Consider the following 23,433-nt stretch of genomic DNA (forward strand, 5'->3'; position numbering starts at 1 on the left):
AGAATTTGGCAAGTAGTTGGTCTTTAGGGTAGTAATGACCTTGTCCATCAGAAAAATAGGAGGAGCAGGTTTTTATCTGAAATACTTAAGATGGTGTGACTTGGGCTTCCCTCATAGTCTAGTGGTAAAGATGTTGCCTTTCAGTGAAAAGGGTGTGGGTTCGATCCCTGGTTGGGGAGCTAAGATGCCATGTGCCTTGCAGCCAAAGAACCAAAACATAAAACAGAAGCAATATTGTAACCAATTCAGTACAGACTTTAAAAAATAGCCCACATTCAAAATAAAACAGTCTTATATGATTTTGACTAAGAAAGATGCACAACCTAAAAGTTGAGTTATGTTTTATTTGGCAAGAACTTTTTAGGACTTTAAGCCCAGGGCACAGCATCGCAGATAATGCTCAGAAAACTATTCTGAAGAGACAAGGGGAGAAGCCAGGATATATAAAAGTTTTTGCAACAAAATACCAGGTAATCAGAATATCAAAGGATTCAGTTCAGTTCAGTTGCTCAGTCATGTCTGAATCATTGCAACCCCACAGACTGCAGCACGCCAGACATCTCTGTCCATCACCAACTCCCGGAGTTCACCCAGACTCACGACCGACTCAGTGATGCCATCCAGCCATCTCATCCTCTGTCATCCCCTTCTCCTCCTGCTCCCAATCCCTCCCAGCATCAGGGTCTTTTCCAGTGAGTCAACTCTTTGCATGAGGTAGCCAAAGTATTGGAGTTTCAGCTTCAGCATCAGTCCTTCCAATGAACAGCCAGGACTGATCTCCTTCAGAATGGACTGGTTGGATCTCCTTGCAGTCCAAGGGACTCTGAAGAGTCTTCTCCAGCACCACAGTTCAAAAGCATCAATTCTTCGGAGCTCAGCTTTCTTTATAGTCCAACTCTCACATCCATACATAGCTACTGGAAAAACCATAGCCTTGATTAGATGGACCTTTGTTGACAAAGTAATGTCTCTGCTTTTTAAAATGCTGTCTAGGTTGGTCATAACTTTCCTTCCAAGGAGTAAGCGTCTTTTAATTTCATGGCTGCAATCACCATCTGCAGTGATTATGGAGCCCCCAAAAGATATAGTCAGCCATTGTTTCCATTGTTTCCCCATTTGCCATGAAGTGATGGGACCAGATGCCATGATTTTAGGATTATTGTTAACCAAAAGAAAACCTCAGGGAGGTAGGAGGAAGGTTCTAGAGGAAGGGGTATATTATGGCTGACTCATGTTGATATATGGCAGAAACCAATGCAATATTGTAAGTAATTATCCTCTAATTGAAAATAAATTTAAAAAAGAGAAATCCCAGTGTTTCAAGTTAAGGAATTTAGTGCTTTTCTCTGTATGAAGAGTGAAAATGTTAGTTTCTCAGTTGCGTCCAACTCTTTGCCACCCCACAGACTGTAGCCCACGAGGCTCCTCTGTCCATAGGATTCTCCAGACAAGAATACTGGAATGGGTAGCCATTCCCCTCTCCAGGGGATCTTCCTGACCCACGGTTCAAACCCAGGTCTCCTGCGTTGCAGAAGGATTCTCTTCCATTTGAGCCAGGCGGGAAGCCCTTTCTGAGTATGGGAAGATACAGGAGTCTGGGGTCATTGAAACCATTCCTTTGATATGCTCCTCAGCTCTCTGGGGCCAGTGACCTGTGCTTTCTCATCCAGAGATTCCTCAGGTGCACTGCCGGGGGTGGCTGCTGTGGTTGCTGCTAGATGGGCTTGGCATTGGCAGCCCTTCATTTCCATCCTGAATGCCCTCAGGGCTCAGCATTCAGGCAGCTGTGATGTATGGTTTGATGGCTGCAACACTTTTGTTTACTGATAGGCAGGCGGTATTTTAGTTCTCAATGGATTCCCACACTACACATTTTCCATCCTCCTCCCCAAATCCCCAAGTGCTGGGGAAGAGAAAGAACAGTGGACCATGGGTAGAATTCTGTACGTGGTTAAGGAGTGAACAGAGGGGAGCCAGAGAGGAAACAGAGAAGGAAAAAAATGACGAGGCACTGAGAAATCCAAGAGTGGAGATTTTTCTTTTTTTTTTTTTTAAATTATGAAAGTATGATAGCACATTTACAGGAGACTTGGGAAATTACAGAGCAAAACTGCACATAGTTCCATTATATATTACAGTTATTTTTAAGTAGATAAATTAAAATTTTTAGTTGGAGTTTCAGTATCAAAGGAAGAGTGGAGACTTTGATGAAGGAAGAAATGGCTCATGGTGTCAGTGTGATCACCAGATTAAAGTAAGACAGGAGGGGTCAGTTTATTTGCTTCCATTGACCCAGGACAAAGCAGTGTTATGAGGGTGACAGGAGATCCTCATAGGCCCAGGAATCAGTGGAAGATGAGAAAATGCAGATGGTATGGATGCCCCTGTCCAAAATTTTGACTTCAGATGAAAAATCTAGAGCACTAGCTGGGGTTAACCACTTGATGGGTCCTAGTAAAAGCATGACATTTAGACAAGCTCATTTTAAAAGTTCACAAGAGTTGGGTTTGAGTTCTGGCATCAACTACCCAGCTTTGTCCTCCAGTCGAGTGTCTCCTAAAACTTGCAGCCTACAAGGAGAAGCATACAGGGAGCTCTTAAAAAAAAAAAAATTAAGATTACTGGGCTTTGTTCAAGATCTGTTGAATCATAGCATCTAGGAGTAGGGTCCAGGAATGCTTTTATGATTTTGCTGTCTTCCCACTGTCCACAAGTTAAGTTTTCTTTACAGATTCCTCCTTCTCTTCCCATTTCTAAGTATGGTAATACCCTTAAGTCTCTCCTTCGCCCACAGGTTTTCCCTAGGTGAAATTTCTCACTCCATAGCACCAGTACTATCTGTCTGTTGTTTACACTTAGTTGCATCTGATTCTTATGCAACCCCATGGATGGTTTCCCACCAGGCTCCTCTCTCCATGGGATTTCCCAGACAAGAATAATGGAATGGGCCACCATTTCCTTCTCCAGGAGATCTTCCCCACTCAGGGATCAAACCCACATCTCCTGCATTGCAGGGAGATTCTTTACCAGCTGAGCCACACACAGTTGAGTGTCTGTTGATACATTGGTTTTCCTCGGCCCTGACCTTGCACCTCATCTTCTGATGACATTGTTCAGTGCCTCCCTGATAGATTCACTCAAATATCTAGTCGGCATCTCAACATAATATGTCCCAGAGAAAACTCTCTTGGTTTTTACCCCATCAGCGCTGCTGCAAACCTGTGTTTCTCCCCAAATTTTCCAGTTCAGTAATGGTGCCTCAGGACTCATGGCAAGACCTGGGTGTCATCCTTGACTCTTCCGTTTCCTTCAGTCACATCCCATCCAGCAACAGGTCCTGCCCCATCCATGTCCACAGCACATCCTGAATTTGCCCACTTGCCCCCATCTGGTTATTTCTTTACTGCAGTAATCTCGCTGCTCACTTTCTTGCCGTACTAAAAGCCATTCTCCACACAGCAGCCAGAAAAATTACTTAAACAACAAAACATACAAGTCATATCATGTTCTTCCCTTGGCTGAACTTCTCCCATTGGATTTCCAAGTTCCATGATACTGGCCCCATGGGAATAGCTAGCCTCCTCTTAACTTGCCTTGCCCCAAAATGCTCTCCTTCCCTGCGTCAGCCCTGGTGACTTCTTTTATTACTCAAGTACCCCTAGTTGTCACTACTTCAGAGCCACTGGCATTCCTTTTTCTTGGCAAGAGTGCTCCAGACCTCTGAGTAGTTAGTTCTTATTGTGAGCTTTCACTCTATCTGCATTATTGGTTAGTCTCTCTGTAAGACTTAATGTGAAATATAGAGCTTGCTACCAACAAAGTGAACAGCATCTGGCCAGAGTGATCTCTTAGATCCTTCCTGTTCGGGCAAGATTTATTTAAGGTCAGGCAAAATGCCTCTCTCATTTCTTCCACTCACTTGGGCCGAGCAGAAAGCATAATGCTAGCTAGTTAGTGGCTTATTGCAGCGTTTACAGGCTTAAGACACATGGCCACATCTTGTCCTGATCGACCTTCCAGGCCTCAGGGAGAACTAGGGAAGAGGGAGAATCAAAACGCTAAAAATGCAGGATAAAAAATGCATTTCTTCTTGCTGCTAGGTTGGTGTTTTCTTTTTTATTTCTCCCTTCTTTTTTGCCCCCCGCCCCTCCATCTCTTTGTAGTACTAGTACTGAATTACAATGAGATGGTGAGTATTGAAAGCATTAGGTTCTTTTTCAGTCATGTCATCTTAAACCCTGCTAGTTCATATCCCTCTCATTTCTGGGGGAGGGCTAGGAGGGCACCCAGGAAAGTCAGGAAAAATTCTTCTGTGTGTGTTGTTCTTAAAACTCTGTCCCATCGACCTTGGAGTTTGATTGGTGTTCACGTGCTCATCCGGATGCTGGGCTGAAGATAAGCTCTAGTGCTGCTTGTAGGAGACAAGAGGTTTGGGCAGCACTACAGATGGTGAATCCTGTCTATAGAGGGATAAGGAGTGCCACTTTGCTATCTACTTCTTGAGAACTGAGCGGACGAGTCTAGTCAATGGCCCCCATTGCTTTTTTCTCCATCAAAAGCACTTTTATTCAAGACTTGTGGTTACCAAGGGGAAGCGGGTGGGGGAAAGATGGTTTGGAAGATTGGGGTTAGCAGATTCAGACCATTATATATAGGATACACAACAAGGTCTTACTATATAGCACAGGCAGCTATATTCAATATCCTGTGATATACCATAATGGAAAAGAATTTCTTCAAGTGTGTGTGTATATATACATATGTGTATATATATGTATGTATGTATGTATGTATATATAACTGAATCACCTTGCTGTTTAGCAGAAATTAACATAACCTTGTAAATCAACCATGCTTCAATTTTTTAAAAAAGCACTTGTTTCAGTGGCTATTCCTGCATTCACCTAAAGCTCAGTTTTCCCATTAGAACCACCAGGAGAACAATAGTATTCTCAAACAGAAAGAAGGTGGAACTTACCAGTATTTTGTCCCCATAGCTATCAGCAGAACGTGATGTAAAGATATAGAATGTGAGATATTAACTTTGTTTTAATTTGATTTAATATCTTGAAAACAAAGAAGCAGAGAATTCCTATGTTTTCACCTGATAACTTTTGTTCAGATGTGCTATTTAGGTCTTGCTTCAGCTGTCCTTTGGGTATTGACATAGCCCAAATCAATATAATCAATAGACAGAGATCGCCTTTTATGGAACCTGGAGATAAAGCAAACCTCTGACATTCTCCACAGGGATCATTGCCTTGTGCAGTCCCCACCTATAGTCCTGCTAAGCGAAGTGGTTCTGAAGCCTTCTTAAGCGTAGATGGCTACGCTCTGTAGCACTTAAGTCCACTGCCGTGTCCCCTGGACCAGGAATGCACACCTGGGCAGGTTAGCTGCTATGAGTAGACTCAGAATGAGAGACTTACTCAAGAAGGGTAACGTGATTGTGTACTTGTGGATTCTGGCTCTTACTGAATTTGACTTGATCCTCAAAGAGAATCGGGAGTTGATAGAGGCACCAGAAAGGGAACGATAACAGTTAAAGAAGCAGGCAATAGTGATCCTGAGATGCCAGAAAGTGAAGTGAAAGTGTAAACCGTTCAGTCATGTCTGACTCTCTGTGACCCTATGGACTGTAGCCCACCAGACTCCTCTGTCCATGGGGTTCTTGTCCAAAGGCAAGAGTACTGGAATGGGTTGCCCTTCCCTTCTCCAGGGGATCTTCTGACTCATGGATTGAACCCAAGCCTTCTGCATTGCAAGTGAATTCTTTACCATCTGAGCCACCTGGGAAGCCAAGACATGAGTAAATACAATTAACAGATAAGCAGAGGCCATTAAGATAGAACAGAGGGACTTCCCTGGTGGTCCAGTGACTAAGAATCTGCCTTATGATGCAGGGGGACTCGGATTCAATGCTGGTCAGGGAACTAAGATCCCATATGCTGTAGGGCAACTATGCCCGCGTGCCAAAACTGCTGAGCCTGTGCACTGCAACAGAAGAACCTGCATGATACAACCAAGACTGGATGCAGCTAAAAACAAATTAATATTAAAAAGAAGAATGAAAAGCAGTTGGTTAGGAGGGACACAACATCTGTGCTAAAAGGAGTATGAAATAACCCTATTAACAGAATTGCATTGACTCTCTTTACCCGCTTGCTTGGCCATATTCCAGTCTGTTTATCTGCTTACTTTGTGATCCGTATTCTGTCCTCCAAGCCTGGTTGTGCGGTCTTTCTTGGTTTTCAGGGAGTCTTGGACTCAACACTGAGTCTTCCTCATATTCAGTTAATCCTCAAATTGTGATGGAATCTGAATGGATGTTTGTGTGTCCTTGTAAGCAAAAGAAGCCAAATACAATGGAATGCGTTGAGCTGGGAATGGCTCAATAGAGAGCAGGTTAAATTAGTACTCAAAGCGTTTTGTGAAACTGCAGCTGTTTCTTCTCACCATAATGTGTCCCTGCTGCAGGATGCTGCCTTCCAACACCACTGTTGCCTGACAAACTATGCTACTTGTTGTGAAAGGGATAATGACACACCGTGCTAGTTATAAAACGATTTATTGACAACGGCAATTTAACAGCAGAGGAATTGCAGAGCACAGGGCAGCTAACGGAGCCCCAACGTTATTCTGTGGCTCAGAAAAGCAGTCTTGAGTAGCCTCTGCACAACAGGACCCCTGGCATCATCCAAACCCCTTGATGTCCCAATAAATAGACCCTGTGCATTACACCGCACCAAGGTGGGATCAGAGGGAACGTGGAAAGGTTCACACAATCCAGCTTTCATCTAAGCTGTCCCTCCTTCCCTCTTGCTGCCAGATTTACTCAGCAATAGTTAAGGTTGTGCGCTTTCCTGGTGGCTCAGTGGTAAAGAATCCTGTCTGCCAATGCTGGAGACGCAGGTTCTGTCCCTGAGTCAGGAAGATCCCCTGGAGAAGAAAATGGCAACCGACTCAAGTCTTCTCGCCTGAGAAATCCCATGGACAGAGGAGCCTGGAGGAGCTATAGTCCGTGGGTTCCAAATGTGTTGTATGTGACTTAGCAGCCAAAGAATAAGTTAAGACAACACTTTTCAGAAATCTTGGGACAGAGAAATCTACATGTGGAATTGTCCTTGAGGGCTGGCTGTCCTTCAGAAAGACTGCAACGTCAGAACTAGACAATTCACAGCCAGGGCATGAAATGACAGCAAGAAGCCCCTTGGCATCAATGTGGATTATTGTGTCAAGGATGGACAGAATTCACAGATGTAAGTAAGCCAGAGAGTTTAAGCCAGGCTGGCAAGAGAAGCATCTGTAAATGTACCAAAATACAAGGAGATTATCACCAAAGAAAGAAATGAGCTGACAGGAAGCCTTTTCTGTGCTTCCTTTGGGACCTGGAGTTAGGAACTGACTTCTCAGGTCATAACCGTCAGGAGCTGGAGTATTGAGGGCACCAAGCCTTGACTTTCCTTTTGCTGGCATCCATCTGTTCTTCATGTGAACCGGCCCTTTTATTACAACAAATAATCTGTTTTTGGCTAAGTTACAAATTCCTTTTATGTATGACAAATGTGGTTTGTTGTCCCTTTAGTAAAATATGGGTGGGAAAGATGTGACGCTGATTGGAATGCCAGTGTATTCGGGCACTAATGGAACTTTGTACCATCCTCCTGCAATCTTAACAAATGACTATGACTATTAAAAAAAAAAAGACTATGATTTTTCACTGGCTGATTTGGTTTGAATGAGTAAATTATTTTTATTTCATTGCATTAACTGCCAGAACATTGAATGAGCCGATAACTCCCTGGTGTTTCTGAGCCGCAAAGAACTATTATTCGGAATTGAATTTTTATTGATTTTTCCGTGCTACAGTGACTTTTCCAACATAGGAGCATGAAAGGAAAATGAGAAAAAGGCCAAACAGGGCAGAAGGTGAGGAAAGGGAGGCGCCTGCTTCCCGTGGCCTGGTCCCAGGTGCACCACTTACTGGCAAGTACTGCTACCTGGTTGATCTCATGGCTGACTGTATGATTTACACGTTAGCCAAATACCTGCGTCATCACCTCTCACTCCTCTTCCCTGCTCTGGTTCCAGTCGTCGTGTGCCTTGTTGGCATTCTGCTGAGGGACTGAACAGGGGGCAGGGTGAACTGGCAGCAGAAGCAGAGTGATGCTCCAGATTGATCAGCACTGATGTTTGCTAGTATCCTTCACATGAGCTATGAAGATGAGAATGAACAAGCATTGCTTTAACAGCATTGCAGTACATTTATCTACTGGAGACGTATGTGGTATATTAGTATATAGTAATCATTAAATGAGTTGACATGGAAGCTCACTGATCGATTTATCCATTCAGCAAATATTTATTTAGTGACTACTGTATACCCTCCCAGGTACTGAAGGGAGGCAATGAACCAGACAGATGAAAGATCTTTTTATCTGCAGAGATTTCCATAAGTAAAATCACATTAGGATGACTATCTCAGCATATACTAAAGACTGAAAGATATAGTCCTTCTTGCTTCCTTCTTTAATAGATGTCGTAGGAGTGAAACTTGGTAAAATAAAATGAAACAAAATGTACTTCTTCCCTGGCTTCTGATTCAGTTTGGTCTAGTTTAAAGAATCTTTTGACAACTTGTAGGAAAGAGGGGCTTTTTTTGGACATTGTCTTTTTTTTCTGGCTGTAAAAGAAATCCACATTCATCACAGAAAATTTTAGAAAATGCAGAAACAGATGAAGAGTATAATGAATATTCCCATAATTATCCAGTAGCAAATCTTTGAAATGCTGAGTGATTTCTCTTTAGGGCTTTTCCTATGACATATGTAGTAATCCCATACCAGTTGGTATTTAAACATTTTAAAATCTTTAATCTTGATATGTGTGTGTGTGTGCATGCGTGTATCTGCAGCTTGGTTCAGTTCCCTTCTACAAAATAATGGGAAAATTATTATTTTTTCTTTCCATAGACGATGTGAGTATCAGTGAAATCAGAAGGTGGAAATCTATTTATATTCTACCCTCTCAATATATTATAGATCGAAGACCAAGTCTAATAGAAGAGAGTCCTTATGGAATGTGCTAACTTCTGGGGAGAGAGGTAGCTACACAGGAATTTTGCAGAGACTTGCAAGAAAGAAAACACAGAGCACGGATATGTAAAACAATGTTTTAAGCCAGTAAAAGCCTGATGGAAATAGTAAATGAGGTATCGTGTGTCTGGCAGAGGCCTATGAGATGCTCTGCCTCTTCCTACCTATACCTTTCTTTGAAAAACTTTCCTCTAGTGATTAAGGTACGTCCTACTGGAATACAGTTTTATGGAACTTTCTACTTCTGTATTTCAATGCTCATCCCTGTACATCTTGAGTGCATGCTAAGTTGCTTCAGTCGTGTCTGACTCTTTGTGACCCTATAGACTGTAGCTGCCAGGCTCCTCTGTCCATGGGATTCTCCAGGCAAGAATACTGGAGTGGGTTGCCATTTCCTTCTCCAGGGGATCTTCCCGACCTAGGGATCGAACCTGCGGCTCCTGCATTGCAGGCGGAATCTTTATTACAGAGGCATCAGGCTTGTTTAGTATCTATCCTCCCTGCTGGAGTGTGTGCTGTAGGAAGGCTGGAATGGTCTGCGTCAAGTTCAGTAATATACCCCTGCTGCCTGGCATAGTGTCTGTCCATGACCAACAGTGGGAGTGAATTCTGAATGAGGCTGTTACACATTTATGGAAAACCTGCAGTCAAATTAAGAGAAGGGCTACCCACCGAAACAAGTTTCTAAAGCAAATGTACCTACTTTCATTTGAATATAAATGCATTCTATAAAAAGATAATTTTTACATTTGGAGGAGTACCATCCTTATATATTAAAAAATAGATAAAAGAGATCATTCACTGAATACCATTTTATCTTACTTAGTAATTTATTCAAACGTTTACTTGTAATTTAAAATATCCTTTGAGCTTTTTTTTTTAAGATGGCATAGTATTACATTATGTGAATGCACAAAAAGATATTAACCATTCCCATATGATTAAATATTTAGATTATTAGCAGTCATTTAGCATTGGAAATGATTTGAAGAATATCACTATGCTACATTTTTCTATATAGCTCTTTAATAGTTTTCTTAGAAAATTTTAGTAGTAGAATTACTGAATCATAAATGAACTCTTTTTAATAATAGCTCTACTGAGATTTAATCCGTATGACTTGGCAATTAATTCATCTATTTAAAGCATTCAATTTGATAGTGTTTAGTTTGCTTTCAGAATTGTGTGATCATCATTGTTTAGTTGCTAAGAAGTGTCCAATTTTTGTCACCCCGCGGACTATAGGCCACCAGGCTCCTCTATCAGTGGGTTTTCCAGGCAAGAATACTGGAGTGGGTTGCCATTTTTATCTCCAAGGGATCTTCCTAGACCAGGGACTGAACCCACATCTCCTGCGTTGGCAGGCGGATTCTGTGGCACCCCACCCCAGAGTCCAGCTGAGAATACTTATCACGTCATAAAACAGAAGCATTCCCAGCCCTTCCTGCCACCTTCCCTGCAGCCCTAATTAAATGCTTATCAACTTTCTCACTATATGTATTTACCTATTTTGGACATTTTTTCATTTAATAAATGGAATAATACAATATATGGTCTTTTCTAACATTTTTTTCATTTAGCATTGTGTTTTCAAGATTTCTCTACATTGTAGCGTGTACCCATCCTTTGTTTATTTTTATTGCCAAATAATATCTGGTTTTATGAATATATCAGTATTAATTTATTAGATAGTGAACTCCTGAATTAACTTGTAGGGACATTTGTTACGTATTATAGGTTTCATGTTTAACCATTTTCATTTCTCTTAGCAATGTTTACGGAGAAGGCAGTGGCACCCCACTCTAGTACTCTTGCCTGGAAAATCCCATGGACGGAGGAGCCTTGTAGGCTGCAGTCCAGGTGGTCGCAAAGAGTTGGACACGACTGAGCGCCTTCACTTTCACTTTTCACTTTCATGCATTGGAGAAGAAAATGGCAACCCAATCCAGTGTTCTTGCCTGGAGAATCCCAGGGACAGGGGAGCCTGGTGGGCTGCCGTCTGTGGAGTCGCACAGAGTCGGACACGACTGAAGCGACTTAGCAGCAGCAGCAGCAGCAGAAATGTTTAAGCCTATTCAGTTCTCTCAGTCAGTCAGTCAGTTCAGTCGCGTCCGACTCTATAACCCCATGGACTTCAGCACGCCAGGCTTCCCTGTGCACCAACTCCCAGAGCTTGCCCAAACTCATGTCCATCGAGTAGGTGATGCTATCCACCCATCTCATCCTCTGTATCCACTTCTCCTCCTGCCCTCAGTCTTTCCCAGCATCAGGGTCTTTTCCTGTGAGTCAGTTCTTCGAAACAGGTGGCCAGAGTGTTGGGAGTTTCAGCTTCAGCATCAGTCCTTCCAGTGAATATTCAGGACTGATTTCCTTTAGGATGGACTGGTTGGATCTTCTTGCAGTCCAAGAGTCTTCTCCAACACCACAGTTCAAAAGCATCAATTCTTCAGCACTCAGCTTTCTTTAGTGTCCAACTCTCACATCTGTATATGACTACTGGAAAAACCATAACCTTGACTAGACAGACCTTTGTTGGCCAAGTAATGTCTCTACTGTTTAATATGCTGTCTAGGTTGATCATAACTTTCCTTCCAAGGAGTAAGCGTCTTTTAATTTCATGGCTGCAATCACCATCTGCAGTGATTTTGGAGCCCCCAAAAATAAAGTCTGTCTTTGTTTCCATTGTTTCCCCATCTGTTTACCATGAAGTGATGGGACTAGATGCCATGATCTTCGTTTTCTGAATGTTGAGTTTTAAGCCAACTTTTTCACTTTCCTCTTTCACTTTCAAGAGGCTCTTTTCATTCAGTTCTCTATACTCTTTCTAAAACTGGAAACTATCCTTTAAAACAAAGAAACAAACAAAACAGAGGCTGTTTGGAAGAGTAAAGAGACATACTGATGCTTTTAAAATTAGTATTTCGGTAACAACTAGTGATATTGACACTTCTAAATATCTTTTATTAGTCATTTGTGTCCTTTTGTAAGTTATGTTTTCATGCCCCTTTGACATTTTATTTTAGGGTATTTATCCTTCTCACTTTGTTCCAAAAGTGCCCTTTATAATATATTAAGACTGTTAAACCTCTGCCTATAATTTTTCTTGTAGTGTTTTAGGTAAAAACGTTTTTCAGTTTTGACAAAACAGTATCTGCTGATCATTTCCTAAGGTATTCTTCCTCCAATTTTGGGTTTAGAAAAGGCTTTCCTAACTTAAGATCCAATAAGTATTTTATTACTGCTTTGGCTTTGTAGATAATATTTTTATTAAGATGGGATTTATTTTGGTATGAAATAAGACATAGATCTCACTTTATATTTTTATCCAAACAGCCATCTTAATTTGTACATTGGATATCAGTATAAGGATCTTCCCTGGTGGTTCAGACAGTAAAGCGTTTGCCTACAATGCGGGAGACCTGGGTTCAGTCCCTGGGTGGGGAAGATCTCCTGGAGAAGGAAATGGCAACCCACTCCAGTATTCTTGCCTGGAAAATCCCATGGACGGAGGAACCTGGTTAGGCTACAGTCCATGGGGTCACAAAGAGTCAGACACGACTGAGGGACTTCACTCACTCACTCACTCATATCAGTATAAGTATATAATATTTAGTATATATCATATGCTAACTTATGTTTTTATTTGAGTGCCTTTGAAAAGTATTGTAGTTTATAAACAATTTGTATATTGATTAATGACAAGATCTTTTAATAATCATGGCTTTATAATAGGATATAATAATAGATGTGACCTTAATTAAGTCCTGTTGGTGATGGACAGGGAGGCCTGGCATGCTGTGATTCATGGGGTCGCAAAGAGTCGGACACGACTGAGCGACTGAACTGAACTGATGCACCCAGTTCACTTAGAAAGATTTTGCACATATTAGCATTTAATTCAGATCCAACTATGTGTAATAGAAATTAGTATGTTCATTTTCCAGATGAGGAATCTGAGGCAAAGAGAAATAAAGATACTTATCAAGTCAAGGTGCTAGTAAGTGCAGACCAACAATTCATACAGATAGAGGCATAGCTCATTTCATTGTGCTTTGCTTTATTGAAGGCATGAAAACAGTATTAATATTGTGCTTCTCCATTAGAACTCTTGGATGACCAGGTACCTTGTCAATGAAATCTCAACAATGAGCTTAAAATAGCACATCAGGTTATAGACAGACGAGTTATTATCCAGGCTTTGTTGTTCTGTTATAGAACTCAGGCAGAGTAAATTTAGCATCCTTCTTAAGGGCTATTGGATTTTCAGAACGGTAAATAAATGCTGGCTTCAACTGAAAGTCATCAGCTGCATTAGCCTCTAATAAGTGTTGATATTGACCATTCTAATAGAAGTGAGGTGGATTTGATTTTTGCATTTCTCTGGTTAGTGATGTTGAACACGTTGTCGTGTACCCACTGGCCATTTGTAAATCTTCTTTGGAAAAATGTCTGTTTGGGTCCTTTGCTCACTTTTCATTTGGATTGGATTATTTTGTTTTTACTATTGTGTTGAATGAGTTCCTTATATATTTTGGATATAATACCCTATCAAATATATAGTTTGAAAATATTTTCTCTCATTCCTCAGGTTGCCTTTCATGTTGATCATTTCTTTTGCTGCACATAAGTCTGTTAATTTTATATAGTCATTGTTGTGATTTTGTTGTCATATACAAAAATGTTTTTAAGGAGTTTTTTTTTTCCCCTTTGTTTTCCTATAGGAGTTTCACAGTTTCAGGTTTTTATGTATAAGTCTTTGATCCATTTCAAGTTAACTTATGTGTGTGATATAAGGGAAGGGTTCTTTTGTACATTTCATTCTTTTATATTTGCATATATCCAAATTTTCCAGCAACACTAGGGAAGAGATTGTCTTTTTCCCATTTGGTACATTTGTATCTCGTTTCAAATATTAGTTAGCCATATATATGAAGGTTTATTTCTGGGCTCTCGATTCTATTTCATTCATCTATTTCCCTGCTTTTATACCCATACCATACTGTTTTGATTACTGTTGCTTTGTGGTGTAGTATGAAATCAGGAAATGTCATGCCTCCAGCTTTGTTCTTTTTTCTCAAGATTGTTTTGGCTCTTAAGTGTCTCTTGTGATTCCATGCTAAATTTAGAATTTCTTCTCTTTTCCCATGAAAATGGCAGTGGGATTTTGATAGGGATTTCACTGAATCTAAGATGGCTTTGGATAAAAGACATTTTAACAATGTTAATGCTTTATGGAAATTTTAGTTACTTCTGTTTATATATTGTAAAATACTTGTAAAATTATTTTTTACAGTTTTAGAAATTTTGTTAAAAATTTCAACTATAACATACCTAGAACGGTTTTTCTTTTCCAAATTATTTTGCCTTGTATCCAGTGAGCTCTTTTGCAAACTTAAGTTTTTTCTCAACTCAGAGAAAACTGAATTTTATCATTATTAATTTGATTATCATTTATTTTCGTTATACTTACTGTCTCCTTCTAAACTATTGTATTTAAATTGTATTTCTCTAACTCAACATTTTCTTTTGTTATTTATTTCATCCATTTTCTGGCAGACTCATTTATCATTTTGTCATTTCCTCCTAGCTCATGTGTTCAACTTATGTTTATTGATACTAAGAACCTTTCCTATATCAGAAGGCTCTGGGACTATAAGAATGAATATCTCAGACATAAAGCCCATACTCATTGAACTGATGATCGAGTGAGGAAAACAGAGATAGAATATGTAATTATTAGAGTTCTTCTGGAGAACATTTTTTCAACTAGGACCTGCTGGATACTAAGCTACTGCCCTCTCTAAAATGAATGGTTTGTATTATGTGAAGCTAGGGCTAGGACTCCCTTGCCAGATCCTAGCTCCCTGAAGGTTCTACCAATAGGGGGCGCCAGAGAAGACTACAGAGTGAAAGAGGAAGGGAAGGCTACTTCTTTCTGTTCATTTTCTATCTCTGTCAACATCATTCCAGCAGAATTTCTATATAGAAGTGGCAGCAGCTTCTTGCTTCCCCCTTACTTTTTTAAAGTAATTCCAGATCCAGCTTTTTTATCTGCTGCACCCCATCCCTCCCTCTCCTCCAAGAGATGCCAGCACCACGGGCCCTTCTTCAGAGGTCTAGGTCTTAAGTCCTGGGTCCCTCTTGCAAGTTCCTGAGGTGCCAGCATGCTGTGCCCTCTCCTTGGAGAACAGAGCCCTCTCTAAGCTTCAAAGTTCTCTAACCTCAGTGTCTTCCTTTGGTTCCCTCACCCCCCATCCCTGGGATGGGAACAGCTCCTAGAAGTTCCCCTTTTGCCTATTTAGCCCTTCAATTTTTATATTAATATTTTCTGTTAAAACAACTGTGCTTCCTGTTTCTTGCCTGGATCCTGACAAATCTGTCTTCTGTTTTACTAGTTCGATTTTCAGCCATCTTCAGTATGCTGTTTACTGTCTCCATGACGTATATTTCTAATTCAGCAGTCTTGTTTTGTTTTGTTTTTCATGCATAGTGGCAGTTTTCTTGATCTCAGATGTTATCCTATTTATAAATCCCTACTGTAGATTCTCAGTTACTATTTCCTCTTGATTTTAAATAACTTAAATTAGAAGTTCTCCAAAAATGCCTCTTGTTTCCAGTAGAGGAAACCATTTCAGTTCTATGGTTTGTCTCCTTCACTTGTAGTGTAGTTCTTTTTACAAGACTGGGGATGCTTTTCCTACTGTTAGAACTGACACAGTTTTCTCTGTGAATCTTTCAAGCCTTGGAACTAGCATAGGTGATCAAAGTATCTAGTTTGCCAGTTCAGAAGTTGTCAGGAATTCCCTGGTGGTCCAATGGTTAGGACTCTACTTCTTTGACTGCCAGGAGCCTGGGTTCAGTCCCTGATCAGGAACTAAGATCCTGCAAGCTGCCTGGCAGGGTCAAGAAAAATACAGAATCAAAAACAAACAAGCAAAAACCCTAAGCAAACAAACCAACAGCAAAACTAGATTGAGTGACCTATGATGCGAATCATAGGTGGAGCTGAAATCATTTAGGTCTAAGAATTTATTTCTATAATTTTTGGTATATTTAGTAGCTCTCTGGAATTTGTCTGGTATGTTTGTCCTCTTTGGGAATGAAAAATACCAGAGTTCCCTGCCACCAGTATTAGGCACAAGCCAGAACTCTGACACTTGGCTTTCTTACTTGGTGTGATACCTGGTGTGTGATGGGCTGCCTTTGATGAGTTGGTTCCATGTTTATGACACCACAGTTGTTGCCTGACCCTCTGTCTTCTGCCTTGATTCGTCCTGTCTCCGCATTTAGAAGTGGATATATACTTCTTGTTGGAAGACTTTTAACAGTGATTGCCAATGTCAATTGGAAAGATCAGGACGTTGCGTGGGTCCTTTCTTCAATCTGATCCTGACTGTAGGAGATCAAAAAGAAATTTCTCCTAGCTTCTTGCTTATAGACAATACCCTTTCCTATATGCCAGTGTCAATACGAGATTTTCCTTCCCTTTTTTTTTTTTTTTTTTAAGATCTATTTAACTGGCTGCTCCAGGTCTCCGTTGCAGCACGTGGAATCTTTCAGGTGTGGGACATGGGATCTAGTTCCCTGACCAGGGATTGAACGCGGGACCCCCCCCCCTGCTTTGGGAGCACTGAGTCTTAGCCACTGGACTACCAGAGAAATCCTCAGGGTTTTCCTTTCTTTATGTTTGCTTAGCTAGTTCCTTAAGTGGGTGGGAGTGTGGAGGAAAAACAACTTCTAGTTTCTTCTTATTCACTGATGAGTGGAAATACCCAAAACCTCTGCATTTTGTTCCCATTTCCATTTCTAGTGAGCAAAGAAGGGAAACAGAAGACAAAATAGAAACACTATAAGACAAAATAGAAATTCCCACTCTGTTTTCTGTGCTTCATTGGGTTGAATGCAGATTATTTGGTGTTGTCAAAACTACAATCATTGTGTAGCAGCACTGGGTAAGACTTCCTTTTCGAAAACAAAGCAATCAAAGAAAAGGAAAAAGTACCAAACAAACCGAACAGAATTAGGCACAAAAATACCACCATTTCTTTCCATTAGCAAACTGACGTGTCATGTAAGAGTCCCCCACGCTCTGCAACAGGCTCATTTCAATACAGTCATCTCTCTTATCTGTGGTTTCAGTCACCCACCAGTCAACCTTAGTCTGAAAATATTAAATGGAAAATTTCAGAAATAAACAATTCATAAGTTTTAAGTCACATGCTCTTCCGAGTAGCATGATGAAATCTCTTGCCATCCAGCTGCATCCCGCACAGGAAGTGAATCATCTCTTCGTCCAGTGTGTCCTGCACGTTAATCTTACTAGCCATCTTGGTTATCGGATCAGCTGTCCTGGTATGACAGTACTTGTGTTTTAAAAGAAGTAACCCTTGTTTTAATTAATAATGAACCCAAAGCATAAGGATAGTGATGCTGGAAATTCAGGTACACCAAAGAAATGCTGAAAAATGCTTTCTTTAAGTGAAAAAGTGAAAGTTCTTAATAAGGAAGGACTTAGTAAGGGAAGAAAAATTATATGCTGAGCTTAAGATCTATGGTAAGCATGAATCTTCTCTCCATGAAATGATGAAGAAGGAAAAAGAAATCCTTGTTAGCTTTACTGTTGCCCCTCAAACTAAAAACATTACAGCCACCACACTGAAGTGCTTAGTTAAGATGGAAGAGTGCTAAATTTGTCCAGTAAGATATGAACTGAAGATATTTTGAGAGAGACTATATTCATGGAACATTTATTACAGTATACTGTTATAATTGTTCTATTTTAGTCTTAGTATATTGATCTCTTACTGTGCCTGCTTTGTAAATTGAACTTTATCATAGGGATGTATGCACAGGAAAAAAAACAAAACAAAACAAGATATATAGGATTTGGTACTATCTGTGGTTTCAGGCACCCACTGGGTTCTTGGAATGTATCCTCCATGAATAAGGGGGTTTACTATAGTCCTGATGAGTAAATTAGTCATAAGGAAAGCAGATTTTTTTTAAATTTATTTATTGATTTGTTTGGCTGCATCAGGCCTGAGTTGTGGCACATAGGATCTTCTTTGCATTCTGTGAGATCTTTTGTTTTGGTGTTCAGGCTCAGTAGTTGTAGCCCACCTGCTTAGTTATCCCATGGCATGTGGGATCTTAGTTCCCCAACCAGGGAGTGAACCCACATTCTCTGCATTGCAGCACAGATTCTAAACCACTGGACCACCAGGGACGTTCCTGGAAAGGGGATTTTTGAGCAAAGGAGAATTCGTGGTCCAATTGTGCAGGAAACATGAGATTTTTCATTCCGGGGTTTATTCGCATCCCCATCACTCATAGTTTTGTTATCAATTATGGGAACTTCCTCAAACTTGGGATCAGAAATTCTGAATCATAAAGGCTCTGGCAATTTGCAGATCTGCTGTGGCAATTTACAGATCTCTAATAGAAGGAAGCTTGGCTTTACAATTTGGGAGGACAGCAGAGAAACGGGAAAATAGATCCTGCCACCTGCCTACACTGTGAGTCCTTGTAAGGACTCACATACACTTGGCTTCACATACACTCACGATGATCTCCAAATAGACACCCCTGCTGAAAAAAGACATCAGTCGCCTCTGGGAAGGAAAACATTAAGAGTAAAATTCCAAAGAAAGTGAATACATGGATTGCTGGGCTTGTTATTCATGGCATGTTTCTGACTTGCAGAAAGCAAGTGTAATGTATTTATACCATCTATACAGATGTAACTGATTCTGAAGCTCTGCTCTTTAGAGAGAACATATTTCATGTTATTGTAAGCACTAAAGAAAATTAAATCAATAAATCCACAGCCTGTAATTTGAGATCCTCAGTTAAAAAATACATTGTCTGGGAGGGAGGGGCAGGTTTTGAGGAAGGCTTGTCAAACTGTCTTCACTCCACTGTCCCAGGCTTTCAAATGACAGCAGAAATAAGCTTGTGAGGTTCAGTTATCAAAGTGTTGTTATGACACCTCCGAAAGAAGTAGAGGCCAACCCCCACTCTTGTTAATGAAGCATATGCTTAAGTGGAAAGCCATGCAAATGATACTCTCTCTTTCTCAACTGTCCTCGTGTGTGTCCTTTCCCCTGAAAAAGATTTGCTGGTGAGTACTCAGAGACTAATGTCTGGACACGTGGTAAATTCTTCCCCATCCCTGGCGTTGATATTCTCTGTGACCACTGGTAAGCCAATTAACCCCTCCAAGTGTCACCATTCTATGTGTAAAAGGTTAATGGTGCAGCTTGTTTGCAAAGAGCCTGGAGTCTTCCATGAAAGGCACTACATGGATGCCCAGCGTTGTTGTTGGACTGGAGGGCGTTGTGATTTTTTAATTATATGTTTGATTGGATAGGTTATAGATTTTGTTGTGGTTGAATGTTGCCTCTTCTCCCTAGTTACAGATAAAAGACTAATAGGTAATCACACTCTATTACCATCTTCTAGAGCTCCCTAGAGGGCGAAGAGAATGCAGAGGTTACAGATTAATAATGCATTCTTTAGTTAATAAAATCACGTGCACCTCAGATGCATAATAGCTGTGGATGGCAATTTATTAGACCAAGTGTTTTATCAGATGCTAAGTAGATAATGCTAACAAAGACTCATGAAGTAATGAGTTTTTCTTTCCTGCTCTCCTAGTAAATCTTCTATCCATCATATCAGTAGAGAATATTAGGGACAGTTTGGTTAAGGCTTATTTGAAAATGTGTTTGAATATTCAGGAAAAGGGTTCTTAGATTCTGGAACTCCTGAAACCAGTGGTGGGGGTGTGTGGGGGGTGTGTGTGTGTGTGTTTGTGTGTGTGTGTGTGTGTGTGTGTGTGTCTAGATTGTGACATTAAGCTCACTGTTTTATCATCTTTGGAGCAAATGTGGATCTTCCTGGCCCCAGAGCAAAGTGTCTTGTCTTTCCCATTCTTTGCAGATTTACGGAAAAACTTTGAGCAAGACCCGCAGGGAAGGGAGGTACCCATCGAAGGCATGATTGTGCTACACTGCCGGCCGCCAGAGGGAGTTCCTGCTGCAGAGGTAAGACCAGGCCAGTTCCCAAGACGGGGACTGAGTCCTGTGTGCTCACAGGAGACATAAGCCAGCCTGTCCAGGCCTTCTTGCTGCCTGGACCCAACCGCTAAAGATGGTGAAGCGGCTGATGGAAATAAGCTGGAAGAGGAAATTGTCTCTCCTCTAATTTCTTAAGCTCTCGCCAGCCAGTTTGGGTGGAAATTGTTGTGTGCCCTTCCTCTTGGGGACCTCGGTGATGCCAGTGCCTGCTCTGTGGCCTCATCCGTCACCCTGGGCACTCTGCTTTGTACATTGGTTTCTAGATCCATCTAACAGGCAAAGTCACATGAAAGCAGTGTAGAAAGAAAGCAGTCGGGCTCCAGTGCCAAGTTTCAGGGGTGTTTGCACTTATCCTTCATTTGCTTATGAAAGAGACAACCCTGGAGTGTTTGTTATGTTTTAGGCGCTGTGCTGGCGTGGGGGACACACAAAGTGTTGGAGGTCACAAATCTCTGATCCGTTATCTGTTGTTCACAGTGAGGTGGTAGGAATTCAGAGTAGTCATAGTTTTTGCTCCTTGCTGGTTTTCCAGAAGCTTCTATCATACAGTTAGACTATAATTGTCATTAATAACACACTGTGCTGGTGGGGATAGTGTTCTTTCAGTCACTATTAAAAGAGGTTCTGATAGACTTGTAATATGGGTATTAAGATAGTATTATGGGGTTTATTCAGAAGTACGAAGATTGCTTGGTAAAGTCCTCTTTTGGGGTTGGCCGAAAACTTCATTCAGGTTTTCCTGTATAAGCTGATGGAAAAGCCTGAACAAATGTTTTAGCCAACCCAATACATATGCAAACATAGGTCTGAATCCAACAGTAGAGAGGCTAGCTGTGACTCTTCTCTGAGCAGCTAGGGGAAGTTTCTGAGAGTCGTGGTTTCGTCACTAAGAAGTAGAGATATTAAAACAACAGGAAACTTTGTTGTGCATTGCTGTGGGATTTTGCATTTGGAAGGACAGAGGAGTAAAAGGTACCAAAGGGAACCAAAAACAGACAGACTTGCTGATCCAGACAAGAAGCCTGCAGGGTGGATTCTATTCAAAGCTCCCAAACTTCGCTGAAATGAAGTAAACGGACTTGAAAATTAAAGTGAACTCTCCATGCGTGATGTGAAATGATGAGAAAGGAAAATGCTTATTTTTAGATTTGTATTTAATGTGAAGCAAACAGATATTTGATCTCCTTTGGCTGCCGCCTTGTTCTGTACAGAGAATGCCCTGGATTTCCGAGGCGGGGAACAGGTGGCTGGGTGTTATGGGGCCGGGTGAATGTCGGTATCATTGAGGACACCCCACGTGTTCCTGGGGGACTCACTCAGGTACCAGCCGTTTGCTATAATCACACCATCTCTCATAACCAGGCTCTCTGCCAAGCCTGGGCTGGGTCACTGTGTCAACTCTGAAGCACCAGAGAGCAGTGAAGATGGGCAGAAGGTCATGGTTTTACTATCTGTTGTGTGGGAACCGAACATTCTCTAGATGTCTAAAAATCAATTTTTATACCTAGAAGAGAGCTTAGATATTTACTTGGCATGGCCTTTCCATTTTAGGGGCAAGAAAACTGATATTCAGATCAATGACCCACCAAAGGTCTTACACCCATTTAAGTCATAACACTGTTCAGTCTTCCCAAAGTTCCTCAGAACACTCAGAGAAAGGTCCACTTTCATGCCTTATGTGGTCCAGGATAATCAGGCCTGCTCTTACCTCTGACCTCATCTGTTGTTCAGTTTCTGGCCCTGCTGTCGCCACATTAGCCTCCTCACCCTTCAACAGCTGCACGAGCCACGCGCCTGCCTCAGGACCTTTGCACATGCTGACCCCTCTGCTGGAACACTCTTCCCCATTTACTCCATTGTTTCTTCCCTTCCTTTAGGGCTTGCTCAGATACCTCCTGCTCAGTGAGGCCTGTTCAGGGCACTCTGATGACAATGTCGGTTCCTTACCCTACATGTATACTTCCAAGCCTCTTTCTCTGCATTTATTAACTCCTTAGCTCTTAGCACAACCATACTGTATTTATTCAACTTATTTTCTATTAGAATTTAAGCTCCACAAGGAGAATTTTGTTTGTTTGGCCATGCTACACAGAATGTGGGATCTTGGTTACCTGACCATGGTAGCACAGAGTCTTAAAATCACTGGACCTCCATGGAAATCCCATGTTTATTTTTGTATCGCTTTATCCCCAGAACAGAAAAGAGTGCTTCTCACATCCAAGTGTCCAATAAATATCTATTGAATATGAATGAAAAGTAGTTCCCTGCCATAAAGGGAATTCCCTGCCAATCCTGAATATTGGAGGTAGTACTGGGACTCAGCCCAGACAAAACTGTGAAATCCACTAGACTCTTGTTTTTGTCTTTTTCTCCTAAGTGTTAGAAAATGGGTATACGTCCTTCTTCACTTAGTCTTTGAAGACGCAATGAAAATAAAGAACAGAGAAGAGAAAGATAAGCAATGTGTAACCTGGTAGGGTAAGAGCCAAAAGGGAAAATATGCCTTGATATATAAACGTGTCCATGAGTTTGTACACGTGCACACACACATTGAAGTGTCTTCCCAGAGAGCTCAGGGATTAGGAATTATAAGGACTCCAAGGCTCTTTGGGGCCATGGTTGGGAGGGGAGATCCCTGTTGGAAAAAAAATTAGCCTCCAGGAAGCAAGCAGCATTCCTAGCTGGTCAACTGTTGGGTTGGCCAAAAGGTTCATTCAGATTGTCCATACCATTGTATGGAAAAACTCAAATGAATCTTTTGGCCAACTACAGTCCATGGGGTCACAAAGAGCTGGACACAACTGGGCAACTAGGCACACGTGTGTGTGTGTGTGTATTTATATATATATCTCCCCATTCTCTTGGGCCTCCCTCCTCTCCCGTCACTCCCCACCCCATTCTGATGTGATTTTCAGCTATAACCACAGGAGCAGAACCCTATGTGAAAAACTTCCAGTCGTCACACACCCTGATGGCAGTGAAAACAGTATTTGGGAGAGTTCTTGGCCAGGGGAAGAAGGAACACGATAAATACAGACTTCTCAGTAAGAAAGTATATTTTCTTTTCTGGTGCCTCCCCTCTTGCCAGATTTCTACACGGGTAGGTATTTACTTCCTGGATTAGTTTCTTGGGGCTGCTGTGACAAATGACTACATACTGGGACTTAAAACCATCAAACTGAATTCTCTTACAGTTCTGGAGGCTAGAAGTCTGAAGTAGGGTGCAGGCAGGGTTAGTTTTCCTGGGGGCTCTGGAAAAT

At 41.3% G+C, this 23,433-nt stretch overlaps 1 protein-coding gene across 1 annotated transcript in view; it reads left to right on the forward strand.

The window, feature by feature from the left end:
- UNC5D (unc-5 netrin receptor D) overlaps positions 1 to 23,433 on the forward strand; it is a 633,424-nt gene that overhangs the window by 386,841 nt on the left and 223,150 nt on the right. The window contains exon 4 of the mRNA XM_040242921.1: positions 20,037 to 20,140. Coding sequence (XP_040098855.1) covers positions 20,037 to 20,140 — 104 coding nt within the window. The remainder of the gene's footprint in view (positions 1 to 20,036; positions 20,141 to 23,433) is intronic.

Source organism: Oryx dammah, unplaced genomic scaffold (assembly GCF_014754425.2).
Source record: "Oryx dammah isolate SB20612 unplaced genomic scaffold, SCBI_Odam_1.1 HiC_scaffold_7, whole genome shotgun sequence".
Lineage (NCBI taxonomy): Eukaryota > Metazoa > Chordata > Mammalia > Artiodactyla > Bovidae > Oryx > Oryx dammah.